The sequence below is a fragment of the Ostrinia nubilalis genome, chromosome Z (genome assembly GCF_963855985.1).
Source record: "Ostrinia nubilalis chromosome Z, ilOstNubi1.1, whole genome shotgun sequence".
NCBI classification, from domain to species: Eukaryota; Metazoa; Arthropoda; class Insecta; order Lepidoptera; family Crambidae; genus Ostrinia; species Ostrinia nubilalis.
The window spans coordinates 15,714,915-15,734,417 of record NC_087119.1 but is presented as its reverse complement, the minus strand read 5'-3'; the positions used below and the strand labels follow the sequence as shown (position 1 = coordinate 15,734,417).

The 19,503-nt window shown below is 37.3% G+C and overlaps 1 protein-coding gene and 1 long non-coding RNA gene across 2 annotated transcripts in view; both read right to left on the bottom strand.

The window, feature by feature from the left end:
• LOC135086505 (serine/threonine-protein kinase OSR1-like) overlaps nt 1-19,503 on the bottom strand; it is a 48,947-nt gene that overhangs the window by 3,159 nt on the left and 26,285 nt on the right. Inside the window, exons 4-13 of the mRNA XM_063981229.1 lie at nt 19,040-19,226; nt 18,422-18,546; nt 18,093-18,186; nt 17,841-17,985; nt 16,928-17,093; nt 16,595-16,742; nt 16,287-16,489; nt 11,148-11,336; nt 10,655-10,752; nt 10,211-10,412 (exon numbers count right to left, since the gene is read on the bottom strand). Coding sequence (XP_063837299.1) covers nt 10,211-10,412; nt 10,655-10,752; nt 11,148-11,336; nt 16,287-16,489; nt 16,595-16,742; nt 16,928-17,093; nt 17,841-17,985; nt 18,093-18,186; nt 18,422-18,546; nt 19,040-19,226 — 1,557 coding nt within the window. The remainder of the gene's footprint in view (nt 1-10,210; nt 10,413-10,654; nt 10,753-11,147; nt 11,337-16,286; nt 16,490-16,594; nt 16,743-16,927; nt 17,094-17,840; nt 17,986-18,092; nt 18,187-18,421; nt 18,547-19,039; nt 19,227-19,503) is intronic.
• On the bottom strand, nt 8,652-9,402 carry LOC135086529 (uncharacterized). Its single transcript, XR_010260512.1, has 2 exons — nt 9,154-9,402; nt 8,652-8,868 (listed from the first exon to the last, which is right to left on the bottom strand). It is a non-coding gene; the product is annotated as an uncharacterized LOC135086529 (long non-coding RNA).

Sequence of the window (19,503 nt, the reverse complement as noted above, 5' to 3'; positions counted from 1 at the left end):
TATCCATAAGTGAACAAATCAACCGTGAAATAATTTATATCTAACAATAACAATCTCACATCTTGAGTCCTAGAGCACAAGACCGCATTTCTAGATAAATGAACAGAGAGATCACTACTGTGTGCACTATTAAATTTATTAGTAATCAACTATGCTCCAGTTTCTATTAAAATCGTGTAACTGAACTTCGTATACGTAATTTTGAATCATTACAATAATTAAGTTTACCAGAAAAGACTCAACCCACACAAAGTTACTTTCCAGATATGATTTTTTAAGCGAAACGTATTCTTTATCCCTCAACATGTCTAGACACCCGTGTCCAGTCCAGTTCAAAGTCAAAGGAACCTCTATAAAAATAACCGCGAGGCAGGACGCTCGAGGTCTTACCAACTCCACGCTTCTTCCTTAAGAGGCCTCAGCCGCAGGGCATGAGTATGCCCATAGCGTATGCATACGAGGCCCATAGCGGCGGCCTACACGTGTGCTGTGCCCTACCGACCCGAATGCTGCCCAGCAGAAAAGGGATTCGACGATTGACATACATTTTACATCATTTCCAACCACAGGCAACCAAACCAAAATAACTGAGCCCGTAGAATTGCCAAACTTGACTGAACCTTTTTGACTGTGCAATAGGCCTGTGGCCTAATTCACGTATTTTGACAGTCAAGATCTCGCTGACGTTCATAAGTCGTCCCATTGAAAAACAGTTCTAAATCCGTATTCACAAGGGTCATTTGATTTGATAGAACGAACGAAGGAACCAACGTGAATGTCTTGTGGATTAAATATCCCAGGAGAGTACGCCGTGCGCGTTTTGTTTTCGATGCATACTCGCGGAGATGAACAGGCCTGTGGCCTAATTCACGTAACAACACTTCAACAACATGCAAGTGATTTGATCGCTAGTCACTTTTTCGTATTCACGTATTAGTCGCCCGATTTTCTTTCGATTTTGTTTTTATGCGCATTCGAGCGCCTCCGCACTATTCACCTACCTATTATTTTGAAGATTGGTTTAATCAGATGCCGCTGAGTTGCGATCCTATCTAGTAATCGTTATATCGAAATGACACGTGAATACGGATTAAAGACAATAGGACGACTTCTAAACGTTAACGACATTGTGACTACTACCAGGCCTGGCTCACTCCGCGCGGTACATCCGATAATTACCTACAGCGAAGCGCCCCGCCGGCGGGTATTATATCAGTCGAGTGTCACGCGCGCGCCCGTCAGGACGCTGACGTGCGTTGTAGTATGATTATAATTCTATGATCGAAGTATTATTTAAAAATGGACATAAAGAGAAAGAAATATTGTGCGGCGTTCGAGTGTTTAAATTCGAAAAGAAATTTACCGGATTTATCTTTTTTTTTCGCTTCCCAAAGATGCTGAAAGGTATGTTGGCCATGTAGGTAATCAATAATTCTTAGGAAAGTATTGGAACCTAACCTACTATGACTACTGCTCAGAATGCGTTCGTTCGTTTCAGCCAAATGACGTCCACTGCTGGACAAAGGCCTCTCCCAAGGTTTTCCATAATGAATGCATACTTACCTACCTAAGTACCTCATTACAAATAAGTAGATTAATTATTTTTTCACTAGACAGCAACCCTAACAGCGTAAGAAGAGTTCAGAGGCACGCGATAGAAAGAGACAAAACTTGTAGGTGAATACAATTGTAGGTACGTAGTGCTGTGCGAGCTGAATTCCACTGTATCGCGTCGTAGCAAGACTCGCATTTATTTAAATCGTCTTGCGGAGTAATCCTTCTGTACCTGTACTATTACTTATTCTGTGCTACTACAAAATACGTGAATTAGGCCACTGGTAGAACGAATATAACTTTCAACCGAACGGGTAAGTTACGCCTCGCGTATCATGACGCGGTGTGTACAGGAATGAAAACGCAATTACAGTGAGCAAGGCACTGTCCGTAACGGCCGGTTCACACCTGTCTCCGTTTTACTGTTCCGTTTTATCGTGTACGTTTTTTTCGTCGATGGTGTATGTAGTTGTATGAGCAGGCCTGTTCATCTCCGCGAGTTTACATCGAAAACAAAACACGCACGATGGCCCACCTACAGGATACTATTCGACAAGGCCTCACATACGAGCGAACATTGACTCACGCACGCGTATTCTTGTGTATGACGGAAGAAAATAAAGAAAATGGTGTACTAAATACTGTGCAGTATTTAACTGCCTAACTAAATAATAATAAAAACACAGAATGTACTTTTTAAGTTGCCTCAAGACACTGAGAGGTAAATAAGTAGTTAATATTATTCATGATAATTCATGCTAAATCATGTATTTCCTCCGCCATTTTCCGCAGTTTGGCACCTCACGTCACATCATTTTACCGAAGTCAGCCCTATAGCTTCGGAGCAGTGCCGATCACTGACGTTTGTCAACAAAATGGTGCTTGACTCTTGAGACAGGCTAAATTACACCATATTGTTAATGACATTGAGCATACATTTTTTTAAATACCTTCGCGAAGTAAAACTTCTGTACGTAGTACTTATTATTATTCTGTGGTATGAGCGACTTTACACATGACGCCCGGTTCACACATATCTCCGTTTTACTGTTCCGTTTTATCGTGTACGTTTTTTGTATGTATTACTGTATACAGAATACTGTGTCATGTGTGAAGTCGCTCATACAACTACATACGCCATCGACGAAAAAAAACGTACTCGTTAAAACGGAACAGTAAAACGGAGACATGTGTGAACCGGGCGTGACACAGTATTCTGTATACAGTAATACCACAGAATAATAATAAGTACTACGTACAGAAGTTTTACTTCGCGAAGGTATTTAAAAAAATGTATGCTCAATGTCATTAACAATATGGTGTAATTTAGCTTGTCTCAAGAGTCAAGCAAGTTTGTCAGAAGTTTTGTTGACAAACGTCAGTGATCGGTACTGCGCCGAAGCTATAGGGCTGACTTCGGTAAAATGATGTGACGTGAGGTGCCAATCTGCAGAAAATGGCGGAGGAAATACATGATTTAGCATGAATTATCATGAATAATATTAACTACTTATTTACCTCTCAGTGTCTTCAGGCAACTTAAAAAAGTACATTATGTGTTTTTATTATTATTTAGGCAGTTAAATACTGCACAGTATTTAGTACACCATTTTCTTTATTTTTTTCCATCATACACAAGAATACGCGTGCGTGAGTCAATGTTCGCTCGTATGTGAGGCCTTGTCGAATAGTACTCTTGTAGGAGGCAATCGTGCGTGTTTTGTTTTCGATGTAAACTCGCGGAGATGAACAGGCCTGGTAATACATACATCGACGACACACGATAAAACGGAACAGTATAACGGAGACATGTGTGAACCGGCCGTAACGATCGCGTGCAGACGTTCCAAGTAATATGGTCACAACGTTATATGATGTAGTCTGTTGACATAATAAATAGTGGTCGTACTTTCTCACGGAAGACCCTATTTTCTTCCAAGTACAATAATTTTATTAATATACCATGTTATTATTTTTCCAAAATTCAAGGGATAACTTTTAAATACATAAAATCAAAGTAATGAATATTTCCTAAGATTTCACTCTCGCTCTGCCCACATTTTTCGCTTTGCTTGCTTTTTTTGCTTTTTTTCCAAGCAATAAAATGGGGAATATTATTGTGGTCCTCCACATATTTTCGCGCTTGCTTTGCATACCACGTACGCAAGTCATGCTTTATAGAGCCAAAATATTATTTTGATATTTGAAAATTAAGTCAACCACAGATATCTGGAGCAAAGTTCATTTTTAGTAATAGATGAACTATGACTATCTTTCTGTTCAATACAGGGTGTTTCAAAATACCCCCTAAAGCCTGAAAGGGCACAGAAACTGAAACAATCTGAAATAGAAGCCGTTGTTCCTATTGTCATATCTTGAACGGTTTTGGAAATAACGTACATCGAAAGTTTCCAAAAATATCGATATGAATTCCCTCCCTTTGATCAGCTGCAGCGGGGTTCATCGAACGCAAATCATAGACTTTGTATTTTTCAGAATGTCAATTAGCCGCATTTTTTGCCTACTTCCTTTATCGATGTGTTAAAAGCATGTTTGTTCGTTAAATAAACATTTTAAATAGGTACTCACTTACACTTTACATGTGTACGTACATTTGAAAAATTTTGTGAAAACTTCATCTATCGAAATCAGGCCACTTGATGGAAAAAAAATCGTAAGTAAATAACTTTTTCCGATAGTAACATCACTACTAATGATAGTTTTCAAACATTCTTAGACAACAGAAAAAAAATAAAAAAATCCGTGAAATTCCAGGTAGGTTACGTTACCGTACCTTCAGTCGAATTCTGTTATTATTTAATCTTTGAAATTGCATTTCCGCCCATCTTTAGCTTACTCCTAGTACCTTTCCTGGTACCACCAGGAGTAAGATTGAATTGTGTTCCGTATAAAAATAAGCATTTAGTAACCAGTTTGTAAGTTCACCATAAGCACCAATAAGGCCTCATAATTACGGAGCCGCAGCGCGTGATGCGGTACTTATTATCGCACGCATAAACACAAAAAATATTGATGCGAGACGGGTGAAGTGGTGGTGCCAGCTGCATCTCTTCCCGCGGTGAATCCCGCAACAATAAACGCCGTGTGAGACGCATCGAAGCCATCCGCAGGATTCGGCTGCAAATAACGTTCCATTTCAAGAATACGCGTCTTAAATCGCTTTTCCGTAAAAGCACTCATGCACACACAATGCCAATGTTTGAACTCAGTACGTCGCACAACGTACGATGCCCGGCGTCTCCGTAAATGAGGCCTTAGTTTTATTTCATTTTTTTATTTAAACAATTTGTTGAGTAGTCATTGGATACAGAGGCGTTCACATCATATTTTACAAAATCCTTGCAAAATGGCTCCTATTTAAAATGCTGAGAATTTAAAACAATTCTAAAATAATAATAATAACAACAATAACAACAACAACAACAAAAAACGTACATTTTGACAAACATTTTATTTAGTAAGGCAAGCGCTCAAAGAAAGGCCAACGCGGAATCAAAAGTACTAGGGAAACATCAGTGCTTGAGCTTAAGCATTTTGGGTTTTCAGTTTCTTTTACGAAACCCTAATAGACAGTGATTGTAAACATTTTTACTTAGAATTTTTTTTGGTGGCTTGTTTTGAGTTTGCACATTTGCATAGTAACGGTTGGCACCTTTTAAACCCGCGCGTTCGCGGGGGCGAGTGGGGCGCCTTATTACATTTTTCAATTATCCCAAAAGTGAAATTTTAAGTTGGTATGAAGAACATGACGTCATACTGTAGCATCGTATCGTACAACTCCGTGTAAGTTTTTCCCTCCATTCGATAAAATTTGTCGTAACAGAAAAATCAAAAAACATTAACTACTCACATCCATAATCATTATTTCAAAACACATAAATACCTAGTCAATGGTAATACTAACTTACCATCAGGTGAGATCGCGGCCAAATGTTTAACTATTCATTTAAAAAATATGTTTTTATTTACTCATAAACCTTTCTTTAATAAATTTCAAAATCGCCTCGTACTTTTAAACTTAAAATCTTAAAAATCAATGAAAAATTAAAATAATACCCAAAGAAAATGTTGGCAACCTCATTGGTGGGCAGACGCTCGGGAACACCACCCCCCGCCCCATCTAACGGCTAACTCGTGCGCAGCGCTGCGCGCCTGGTGGCGCCTGGTACACAATGGGCCGAAATATGCATTGCGTACTTATTCCGGACCAACAATATTTTTTTATTCACAAATAATTTTAAACATGCCTTTTGTATGTTAAACTTTTGGTGGTACAAATACTCTTAAGATTGTGTATGTAATTCTAACTCAGCAAACTCTTGCTGTAAACGTAAACTTATTACAAAGGTAATGCTAGAACATAATCACGGGATGATATTACTTTAATATGCTTAAACTAAACAAGGCGGCTGAATAAAGGTATGGGAGAAATACTAAGTAGGTGCGCGTTATTGACACTGATATCAGAACGCCTAAACATTGACGCTCAGTCAATGAGAAGGTGACCTTTGTTCCTTAACTCGCCGAGCCTATTATTTACTTTGCGTGTTTGAACACAGTCACTCAATGTTTTGTTAAATTTATTAATTATCTCTTTGTCAAACAAAATAAATCAAAAATAGCACAAAAAAGCACAACTATTTGAATTGCATACTCATCTGTTTTCGGAATGCAGATCATAGATTTAAAAAGATAGCTGATTCTGGTTTTACATTATTTGTAGAACAGTCATGTTTCTGATGTTGCAGTAAGTTAAGAGGACTGTTTATTTACAGAGATGCAATTAATGTTCCCGTGTAAACACGTTTAGGATTGTTATGTTAAGTAGGTAACTAAATTTTACAATATTTTTTCGGGTATGTTGGTGGGTGGGGCTTGTCACTTGACACCTTTTGACAAGCAGTTTCATACTAATTATGAGACATTTGGACATAGACTTAAAATTAAGTTAAAATTTAGTTACCTACTTTAACTACTTAGTACGTGTAAATCAGTCTTAGGCTGCTTTTGCAAAAGTGAAAATTATTAAGGGACGTTTTAGAATGTTGATATGAAAATAAATCTGAGAATTCAATAACATTTCTTCTATTTTAAAATGAGACGCAACTTGGTAGACAAAGTAGGTACATAAACGACATTGCGACATTCCTTTACCTGGGAAATAAAAATTAGCGTACTAAAATCATTCGAAATGTTGCATTGTCATAATAAGAAGTTGCAAAAATTTGGCATGTGGCACGATCCCGTTCGTACCACTTTCCACTGTGCGGAAGCGCCGAAAGATCGCGACACCGGCCGTCGGCTCTTCTTTGATTTAGTCGTTCATATGCTTCGTGCGTGATCGGTGTGTTTTCCTATCGTTTAACTACTTTCGAAAGCTTTGTGTTTTGTGTTGTTTTGCTACAATAGCAATGTTTTCTAATTTCGAATATTATGAGATGATGTTGTGTGTGGGTCGAGCTGATGGAAATTTAGTTCAAGCCCGTGAACTTTATCGGGAACAGTTTATCGAAGGTAGACCGGCGGCTGACCAGCGACGGCTTCCGTCGTATCAGTGTTTCCTTGATATGGTGACACGTCTCCATTTTACGGGCTCTTCATCGATCGGGTTCTAGTGGACGCCCGTCCGTGTCGTCACGGGTGATGACGGGTGATGGGATGACGGTCACGTCATCATCATCCGTGAACCATAATTTTGAATGCTTGTTGTTTTGTTAACGACGTGCGTGTAATTTTTTTCTCCGTAGGTATTAAATAATACCTAGTAAATACTAGGCGCACAGAATGCTTTATGAGGCGTGGCCGGGGGCGTGAACATAGAAAGTTGCTCCTGGTCACCCCTGGTCACTCCTGCAGGGCTAAGATGCGCGCCGTGATAAACTGCTATCGCGGCGTTATATCGATTTTGACGTCACTATATCGTTTTAACTACCGGCGCTAACATGGCACCCCGAAAATTATCATGTCATCTGTCAAAATGTGATAGTGATAGATTTGTTTTTTTTTTTTGTGATAAACCTGGCAAGCCCTAACATGAAGCGCTAACTATATCATATTTTGACATCACGATAGGATAGGATGTGGTGTTTTTATCGTCCTCGATCCTTGCCCACGATAGCAAGACGATAGGAGATTAACTTTTTTGCAAGCTACTTTAACTCTATTTATTTATCATTTACAATGGTAAATGACATTTTACGATTAATTTGAGGCTAGAAAAATTCAAAGAAAGGAATCTAGCACCTTTGTGATACTTTTACTTCTAGGTGGAGATTGAGTTTTAGTTCAAGAGTTTATCAGAAGCAGCATTTTGTAATTATTGCAATGGATGTGAGGCGAATCTTGCGACAGTTTATAATCATTAACTGCAAAATCTAAGTGCTCCCATAGTCCCACCCACATTTAATTATTACATTACCTAGGTACCTTGTAAAATAACCATTATTTACTTACCTACTTAGGTAGGCAGTCAACAACAGTACATCAGACAAATATTAAGTTGCAAATGACGTGAGATACCCCTTAGTGTTTAGCTTGATTTAAGTACCTACTGTCATCTGTACATAATCTTGTAAAAAATATTGAAAATGGGGCGGAATGTGGTGACCGAGCTTCTTATGTCTACATTATTTTCAAACAGTGGCAAGGTCATTGTCAGAAATTAGCATTGGGTGGGATATGTAATCAATAAAAAATTGCTATAATAACAATGAGAATAAATTAATTTTACTAATTTTATAACTTGACGGTGATACCATACATACATTCCACATTACTATAAATCTAATTCCTCCGTTTGGACTTTTTTAAGGGCTTTAATGTGACAGGATGATAATCTTGTACAATTTATTCCATTATAATAAATTCATTCATCATCATCTCAGCCATAGGACGTCCACTGCTGTAATGCTTTCCATGTTGTCCGATGGGGCAGCAAGGTTCTGGAGTGGAGGCCGGGTACTGGAATACGCAGCGTGGCACGTCCACCCACAAGGTGGACCGACAACATCACGCAGGCCGCTACCAACCAGGCAATAAATTCATTATTGCAGTGTAATTTCAAAATAATTCAACCATTATTTACAAAATCTTTATTTGGAAAACTTTTGTTTTACAATAGCTATTGATAATTTCAAACACTAACAGAATTCCATGAATTGGTTAGCCTAGCCAGTATCCTTGAAGTTTTTTGCTGATTGTTATTGTGAATTTTCATGACAGTGAGCGAGACTTGCTTATGTCTGCTTTAGAATGAAATAATCACTCATAATCCCACACTTCTTCATCCACTGTCTGAAAAAAAAAGAATATTATTTAAACACAATTATATTATTACAATTACATAAACAGTTCATAAATAGAAACATTTACTTAATCCTATTTGTGTTTTAAGTTTACATACAAAATGTTGATCATCAATATTATTACACAGTGAAAGAACTATGTGAAATAAATATAGGAAAGAAGGTGAAAGCTTATTTGTAGGAATAAAGATATTTTTCCTTTTAAAAGGTGTTATTACTTATGAAAATCAAGATGTGCGGAGTATAGCTAATATTTTAGACTTTAGGTACTTACTTTGCTACTTATGAGTGTAACTTTATTTCTCAAATCTCAATAAACTTTCTGACTGCTTCATGTACGTTGAATAATTACTGTAAACCTCGCATTATGGGATAGGTAGTGGAGTTCGGACTTCGGTTATTCTGTTAATTTTGAAGACTTCATTCTTTAATACTATCGGTATGATTAGGAATTCTTCATTGTTTTTCTTTAACTTGGTTATCTCTTCGTTTGATATTTTCCGTACTTTAGAAATATTAAAAATAAGACTGGAAACATAAAAATTTTACAATTTTAAAAACACAAATACAATCAATACAATCAAGCAGTCATGTAATGTCAACAAATTTGACATAACTTTTTTTTAATGACGTTCTCACTGCTTTAAGATATGTGTTTTAGCCGAATTAATAGCAGAAATGAACGAGATTGAACGAATGAGCTAAAATATTTCAAGGTTGGCCAACATAATAACGCAAATTTTTCTTAATATGGCAACAATTGGGTTATCACGCGATAGCGGTCGATAGACTTTTCTATCGATGGTCCCATGTTAGGGAAAATGATAAAATTATCTACGTGATCGAAAATTGTCTTATCATATCATGTCATTGTCGATGCGCGCATCTTAGGCCTACTGGTAGGACAATGAACCCAAATTAGTGATGGGAATTTTTATAATCGATATTTTTATTTTACATAAATTTACCCGAAATTAGAATATGTCGCTATGATTGTAAGAAATTAACAAGGGACTCTTTATAGACGTTTATTAAACACCCTTCAGTTATTAGGGGTTTTTTTGAAACACCCTGTATATTCGTGGAAAGTTGCACTTTGTATATGACATTTTTATTTCTTTCTTCCCTATGTATTATTTTTTGATAATGGCAACTTTGTATTATTCGAATATTATCGATACACGTCAGATTTATCAATACACATACAAATTGCAAGTAGCCGTCTATCGATCCGGCTTTAAAATAAACACGGTTAATTTTAGTATGGTATGTACTAACAAAAGTATGAAAACAATTCGCACGAGCTTGTTGCAATTAAATAGCTTACTCACCAAATGGAATGTGACAGCCTTGGGAGGGGTGGTCAATGCCTGGACCTGAGCATCCAGCAGCTTTGCGAGGTTCAGCGAGATAGGCACAGAGTCGTGAGGGTCCACCAGGCCCGCTCCAACCAGCTCGGTGGCGATACCTTCTGCGGAGTCCTTGCCCATTATGAACTCGAAGCGAATATCGTTCAGCTCACGGCGGGCGTTCCTGGAAATTACGATAGAATATGGTCATGTAAAATTTGCATTTTGTTTTCAATTAATTTTGATTATTGATAAATTAACAATGTCGATAAGCAAAGTAATTAAAATCAACTAATACTTCAACAGCTCATACAAAACTGTCAATTTACTTACCGTGTTGCATCCTTGCTAACTATGCTTTATGGAAATTGTATGTAAGTCTCATTAATTTAGACACTGAAGTTTTTTAATAATATGTACACTTACCTCAAACGAAGAACTAGATTAATGACTTGAGGTCCATTTTGGTCGGCTGGCCTAGCTTCTTGTATAGGCTTCTTAGTTTCTTTACTCTCGCTTGGTTCCTGCAAATGAAATAAAGATGTCAGTGTATACTAAATCTTTCTTGAAATTGTAGGTCTGGCGCTCAGTCAGTGCCTGAGGTATGGGAGCGGCACAGGAGAGTTTTTGTGCTGTCAAAAGTCAGCCACACTTCTGATCTCGTCCAAATTTGTATAGACTATAGATGAACTACAACAAACTGTCCTACCCGTGACATTGACAGAGGGGCGCCATCGTCAATACCGGATCGCTGGTTCCGATTTTTGCCACGTTAGAAACTATAAAGTTGAGCGATGATGGCGTCCCGCTGTCTATCTGTTTGGTGGGACAATTCAGTTTAGTGGGTCTTTATGTTCTATAACGTCATAATATGTCAATGTACTGGATGAGTTAAGCGCTAGACTTCTAGTTTACAAACCTCGTCATTATCACTGCCGCTGGATTCGGCCCGCTGCAGCTGATTCATGGGCCTCTTGTCCTCTCCTACCGAGGAGTCCTCGTCAGAATCCTGGGCCTCGGCTGCCTCCTCTTCCTCCTCGCTCCAAACCCATCCTCCGGTCAGCGTGCGGTGCAAACGGCCAGAGGCTCCCGGTTGACGTTTGCTCGCCTAATAAATGACAATGACAAGAAAACATCAATTCAGAGTTGCGCATATCTTACATGAACTATAACAACGTATAGTCTGTCAAACTCCATACAAAATACACTGGTTATCGTTATAGTTACGGTTAAAGGACATTGTCAGAAACCGCCTAAAAACCGCCCAAAAACATTAACCCATCATAATTATTTTCTATTTTTTTAAATACATTAAGCACCCTTTCATTCTAATGGACACTTAAGCATTGAAAAATTAAATAAATAAGTCTTTTAACGTTTATTCTATAATACTATTACAACTTCCGGACGTTTTGGTGCGTGGCATGGTCTAAAACCTATCAAGTTCCATAATTTTTGCCGATAAAATCTGTACGAGGCATTACCGTACTTTATTGCTGGGAGTCCATGTATAGTGATGTTCCTGCGGCCATCATAGACAATAAAATATCGATTTTGAAAATAAAATAAATCGATTAAACTGCTTTGAAGACTAGATTTGCGTTAAAAGCTAAAAAGATATTGACACTATTACAAGAAGCTATCTAAAGTGTCCAAATGGTCGAAGGTCGTAAATAAAATAAAAATAATTAGGACCATAAACTGATATTCATGGTATCATAACTGTAAAAGTGTCAGAATCCGATGTTGAATCCAATGCCAGTTGAAGTGTGAGAAACATATATCAACCTAGTATAGTTGCCAGTCTCTCATAATCTATGCCAATGAGGGTTTTCGCGATTGAAAAATCCGCCAGATGGCAATACGTAGACGTGAGGTCCAAATGCTGCATGATTGGTTATTTTTGACATGACATTGACAGATATCCACCAATCATGCAGCATTTGGACCTCGCGTCTACGTATTGCCATCTCGCGGATTTTTCAATCGCGAAAACCCTCATTCATAGCACATGTATAATAATAGACCAAATGAACTTTTATAGATTGTGAAAGAGAAGATAAAGATTTTATTATTTTATTAAAATCTTGCCACGAGGTAGTTTTAAGTAGTAGAAACCAGGATTGGATAATCGCTACAGGCAAGTATCAGAACATTTTATAAATATTTTTAATCGATTATATCCTTGTGAATCGTTTTAATAAATTGTCATTTTACTTTTTCAATTAAAACTTTTTCAATCCCTAGTCTTGTCAAACTGTCATAATGTCAACAAATTATAAATGTCACGTCAGTTGACTCAATTTCAGTCTTCTGTGCGTTTATTGTATTTTTATTTCAATGAAATAGTGCTAAAGGGTTAGTACTAAAAGTGAAAGCCTTTTTTCAGAAAGAAAACCAATGTGGTGCCCTTATTATTCATACTGTTTGAAAATTACAAGTCAGTGATACAGAGTTGCCGACATTATAACTCCGTAGTGATACCATACCAAAGAAGAAGTTTTCCTAAACACTTGTGTTATTTTTATATGTGATCAAATAAAAAGGATTAATTCTACTGCTCAAATGGAATAACTTATCCCAAGAGACCGAATATAAAAAAAAAACCTCTCCATAGAAATTATCACCATCACGAGGATGTGAATTTTTTTGAGAATTTGATATTGGTCCTGTAAGAAAATTAGTTGTATTTCAGTAGTAGAATCAACCCTTCTTGTTTCATCAGCAAGAGTAACTATAAAAACGCCCTGTAGGTAGGTATTATTAAGCTGAAGAGTTTGTTTAGTGTCAAAGACTGTCACACAGTGTAACTTAAATTGGCATATTATGATAATGAACATAAAAACTTAAATAAATATTTATGTTAATATTTTTTCTATTTATTTATTTTCCCAAAGCTTCACAGTGACAGCTGAAACAGCAATACTGTTGTAAAACTTGGAACAAACTGTTACAAATATTTTACAAATTAAAATAAAACCGCATGTTGCTTTACTTTCTCGTATAGGTAATAAATGTAATTAATGGCTAGATTATTAATGTTACTTTGTTACCCTCAATAGTGAGGAGATCTTATAAAATGGTAACCCTGATTTTCATTGTCATTCAAGTGCTCTTTCTTCGCATAGGCTTCTGTGATTTGGCCAAGGGCCACACACATTGCGATAACATTATGCGACATTGATTTGACAGCAGCGGAGTGAAGTCTTGCGACTATGCAAAATGATACCCTGTAATCGTAGCGCATATAGACATAGACGGGGCGGGGCACATAGCTCGTAGAGCTGATGGCCGCTGGGGCAGGAAAGTTCTTGAGTGGCGACCACGAGCCGAAAGACGTAGCGTGGGCAGGCCTCCCACTAGGTGGACCGACGATCTGGTGAAGGTCGCGGGAGGTGCCTGTATGCGAGCGGTGCAGGATCGGTCTTCGTGGAAATCCTTGGGGGAGGCCTTTGTCCAGCAGTGGACGTCTTTTCGGCTGAAACGAACGAACGAACGATACGTATTACCACTATTTACCAGACATTACTATTTATTGCATACTCGCTGGATTACACGTAGGAGCACGCGCGTTACAGCTTCGGCCTTGCATTATTATAAGATCTTGTTCCGCCCTTTTACGAACTTCCTCCGTGAGGATATCCCCGCCGAATTCTATGATGAACCTATCAAAAGTCATATTCTGCAATGTCAACCCACCACAAGGTGGACCGACGACCTGATAAAGGTAGCGGGAAGGCGCTGGATGCAGGCCGCTACCAACCGTGCGATGTGGAAGTCATTGGGGGAGGCCTATGTTCAGTAGTGGACGTCCTGTGGCTGAAATGATGATGATGAAATGAATGAAAATGACAAATCTTCGAACGTGTATAATACCGTGCCAAAGTAATCATATAATTTTGGCACCTTAATAACTATTTCCGTTTTTGTTGTAAAGATCATGCAGCGCTACTTGCGGATATTATTGGAAAGAAAACTATGTGGGCTCTAGATCTGAAGCCGCTTTAACGAACACGAAGTGCTCATACAATGCGGCGTATTTTCTTCCAGTCTTTAGTCAGGACTTTAGTCGAATTAAAACCCCGGTTGAACGTGATATAGCCGCACTAGAATACGATGCTTTTTTGCATAATCGCAAGACTTCGTTCCGGTGTCGACCGAATGTTATCATGATGTATGTGGCCCAGGGGTTACCGTAGCCGCTAAGGTTTGAAACTTCTTGCTTAAAATATTGTAGTCTTTGGCATAGACTACGACGGTAGTCATGGAGATAGGAGTTTGTTATCTCGTGTCAGATGTAAATGGTGAAAAGAAAACTCATGATTCGTGTTATTTTTATGCAATATGTAGGTATTTTATAAAAGTGGAACCCCGAGTGATCTCCAAAACCCATTCTATTATTATATACGATTCGGCTTCGATATCTATAATACAATAGGAGTTTATTTCATGTGTCAGATGACAAGGGTGGAAACAACCTACGATTCATGTTGTTTATTTACGTGCAATATGTGGGCATATTATAAAAGTGGAATGCCGAGTTGTATTTCTAAAACTTGTTCTATTATTTTATACTATTTGGCTGCGACTCGGCGTGACGACAATACAAAACATTTTTCGCGAATCGGTGTTCATACATTCACACAATACATTAGACGCCATGTTGTCATAAACGACATATTATAAAATCGCTGTGATTTAATATTCTTAATCATTAATTTTATGGCAAGTGTCCATCAGGAATCATTGTTCTTACACACAGAATCGTATTATTTCACTTTCGGGTAGTAATATGTCAAAATTGTTGGTTCTTAGGCGAACAATGTATGGAGAACGAACATTGTCCTTTAGATGGTGCAACTCAGCCTCAAGTCTAGTCTGTCAAACTCCATATAAAAACAAACATAGATTATGGTTAAAGTTAAGATGATGCAACTCGGCCTAGGGGTGTGTTCCGTTATAGTGTTCTCACTGGTGAATGTTATAACGGAACGCACCCTAAATATTCTTTACTCTACTATGCCCACTAAACGGATCGACGGGGTTTGTGCCCGTATACATCCCGTATGATGCCAGTATGCAACCCGTATGTAACCCGTATGTTGCCCGTATGCAACATCCACCAAAACCAATAGGAATCCGTTTCATTCTCCCATGCGTACCTAACAGTGTCGCGTGGAAGTATGGGAGTGCTACCAAATTTTTAAATTGTAAAATAGGTATGGCCATCAGAAAATTAACTGTTAGGCGCTTAGAACGCCAATAAAAAGGTCATGTACGCGTTTACATCCCGTATGCTCGCCGACATTTGTTGACGCTCCGTGCATGGCACGCGAGATGGTGTTGGTCGATGACGGAACGGTCTACTGGGAACAGTGTCATACTTTTCAATACAAATAATATTTATTTGCCTGACACGTTCCTAGCACGGTCATGTCGGTCATGGTATGATACGGTGTAGTGGGTGAGACCTTTAATCTTAAAACCAATGGAAAGACTATAAATGCATATTTAGGAAGTGAAATAAGATTCTCTGCAATATCAGAATTAAGCCATCTATAATCAGAGATTGAAATTTTAAAGGTGACAAGATCATGACATAAGCGCACCGAAAATCAAGCAAGATTGTTTTGTACTTCATATCAATATGATCATACAGGCAAAATTAGCTCGAGTGTCTCGTAGCACTCACTAAGGTTGCGTAATGTAATGCGCGTTTTCTTTTTTAGTTACTTAAAACAACACTAATCGAATCGAAGTTGCTTTGGATTTCATACTAAATCAGGTGTGTTGCTACCTGCTTCCAATTTCAATGCACGATTATCCGCTCGGTGCGCTTAGCGCGGTGTAGCGTGACACGACGCTTTGAACGACATGTGATTAGCGCTTATTAACATGTTTTATGATTTAATTACATATAATTACTAGCCGGCGAGATATTGAAGTATTATATAAAAATAGTCTCTATCTTTATTAAAAGCAATTGCTGCTTATGATAAATGCAATTGCTATTTATAAATGCACTGATTAATAGCCATTACAATAATATTGTACGTACCTTATGGACTCTTGTCTCCATGCTAGGCCCAATAGCAACTAGAGTCTGTGTTAGATATTTCCTGTCTTTTGCTTTTTTGAAGAATGGATGTTTTAGTAACTCAGTAGCTGTAGGCCGCTTTGAAGGATCTTTTTGCAAACAATCTACGATCATTTTTCTAAAAGTTTTGCCATAGGCCTTATATTGTTCCTTCTCATCGGCTCCTGTGAAAATATAAAGGTAAATTATTTATCACCTATTTACCATTACTATGTCCATTAATTAATTTGAATTAGCTTTGAAAATTATTTTAAAATTGAAATGCGTACCCGTGTCTAAATTTGGTGGATCATTTTGTAATGTGAGCATCAACACTTTCATCGGTGGATATTTATGGTAAGGTGCAGTGCCTGTCGCCATTTCAATCGCAGTTATACCAAATGACCAGATATCTGCTTTGAAATCATATCCGTGATCCTGGAATTTGTAAATTATGTACAACCCGGTCGAGCTAACTGCGCACCAGGCGGCCGTGACGTCACATCGACGCTCTGGTACGGACGGGGCGAACCCGGGGAGGTATGCGGGTAAGTGGGAGGGAGAGTAGCATTCCAGCGAGATGCGCAGTTAGCTACTACTTGAGTACTATTTGAGTTTATTACCTGTTCCATAACTTCTGGCGCCATCCAACATGGAGTTCCAACAAATGTATGGCGCACTTTTTGCCTGGACAGATCTCTTCCAGTGGCCAACCAAGCAGACACACCAAAATCAGCAATTTGGACAGTCCCATCTTCTCCTAATAGAATGTTTCCAGCCTTTATATCCCTGCAAATTCGTAATGTTTAAAAATAAAACTAACTAAAGTACACAATTGACACAATCAGAGTATTATTTTTTTCAGATTTCTAGTCCACTAGGCTCTGGAAGGTGAACTCAATCACACAAACTATCTCACAAAGTATCTAGATAACTCGCAAGCACAGCTACAGTATTGGACATACTACTTTATTTGTTGATTCAATAATATGGAATATTTAAAAATATCACAATCAGTTACATAAGATGCTTTGCTTTTTAAATTCGCTTAGCTATTATTTCATTTCGCAACCTGCTAACCTGCTTGTATAGAAAAACAGATAGGTAGGCGTCACCAATATTTTAATTCTATGCAAATATTATTATTTATTTTCCTGTGCTATATGAATGCATTATGAATTGCTGAGCAGACCAAAAGAATTTATGTCGTATGCCCAATCAGATACATAACAAACATTCATTGTTATTTTCTTTTTTATAATCAACATAATGTTATTTGAGCAAATATGAAATACTAATGTTTGCTTGTGATTTATTTGAAAGAACAAAAATAAAATATAATTACAAAAGGAGTAAACACAATCTGCAAACAACAAAACATTTTTCCTAAAAAGGCAATTTATAAATCAGCAGTAATAATAACTTATCAATCAGTTGTAGTTTGCAATAATAGGCAATTGATATACCTACTAGAAATATGAAACCATGGCACTGCATACTACAATTACATTGAATAACAAATAATATTGTACATACCTATGGATCTGTCCGTTACTGTGAAAATATTCTAGGCCTTTTAATACTTCTTTGAGGACAGTGGCAATGGTGGCCTCATCAAATACTCCATGTTTACAGTTGGAAACTTTCATTTTATGTTTGATAACATCTAATAAACTCCCACCTAAAAATGAATACAATACTTAAACGAAACTTAAAACAAATCATGAAATTATAATAATTTTTATGCATTAAAATAACATAATTACATCTTCAATAATTAAATATTACCTTCTAAGAGCCTGAGCACAAGCCATAGCTCGTCATTTACAACAAAACTAGTGTAGTATGTTACTACATTTTCATGATTACAGCTTGACATGGCCTGTGGAAAAAATGAGACGTTAAAAATTAAAAGATTCAATAATCTATCAAGAAGTAAGTAAACAGTCTTGTGTGGTTACTACTACTGCGGTTGTGGCTACTAATTGACTTAAAAGAATAAAAACATCACTACTTCTTTATAATACTTTTTATATGTCAATACAATGTTGGCATCAGTTAGTTAAATACTCTAACTTACTCGGGTTATAAACTAATTTATGGTAAAGCATTCATACCTGGATTTCTTTCAGAAGTTCATCCATGGATGTATTCCATTTCTCTAAATTAATTCTTTTAATGGCACATTTTTCACTCCGAGGTTTACAAAAAGCCCCATAAACAACAGCTGTGGCTCCCACGCCTGTAATATAAATAAGACAATATTAAGTAGCTGTATTCAATGACTAAAGATATGGAACTAACAGCATTAAAATTATTTTTATCTTAATTTAATGGATCTCTTTGTATCTGCGATACCAATAAAACCTAGAGCCTACTATTATTCATATGGACCAAATAGAAAAATATAGCGTTTAAATTATGTCCAAGTTCACTCGATGAAGCGTAAAGGTTAGAATGACACAGATGAATATCATCAATGTTAAATCATGTGAAAAGTAATTTATCTGACTGTGAAATTAAAGACCATGTATCTTTATTCCAGGTCAGCTACAGCCCGTACCATTTTAATTAAAATTATCAGGTTACATTCATTTTACTGACAAAATTCTCTAGGCATTTGACAGTTTGACATAAGTACAAATTAATTGCAAAATAATTAAGTCGGCAAAGAATTACTGAATTAAATATATTTAATTTACAAGCAATCAGATAATAATTAAGAGGGTACATACCAATAACATCCCGTAATTCGTAATCATTTTCACTATTTGGCCACGGACATGAAGCATTCACACTGGCCGCCATCTTGCGATTGAATAAATTTCCGATTCCTACAGCCGCTGTTCCAATCGACAGCCGAGCAGCTTTTGCGTACGAAGTTAATGTGGTTAATTGGCGATCGCATGCTCCAAATGATTTCTATTAATAAATATAGAGTTATTATTATGCAGCAGTTTAAAAAATAGACTACAATAACTTATTGCAATCAAACAAAACATTTCGAAGTGCCGGCAAGAAAGAATCGCTACCGTCTCGAGAAAGAGCCAATTCTACACACCGGACCTGCTTGCTGCATTTCCATTATCATTTTACCAACGACTTTTTATTCTAGGACAAGTTATTCAAGGGCAGGCAGAAGCACATAAGAAAATAAGTAGACCCTGACTGCAAGTAGGTATCTAATATTAATTGAGTT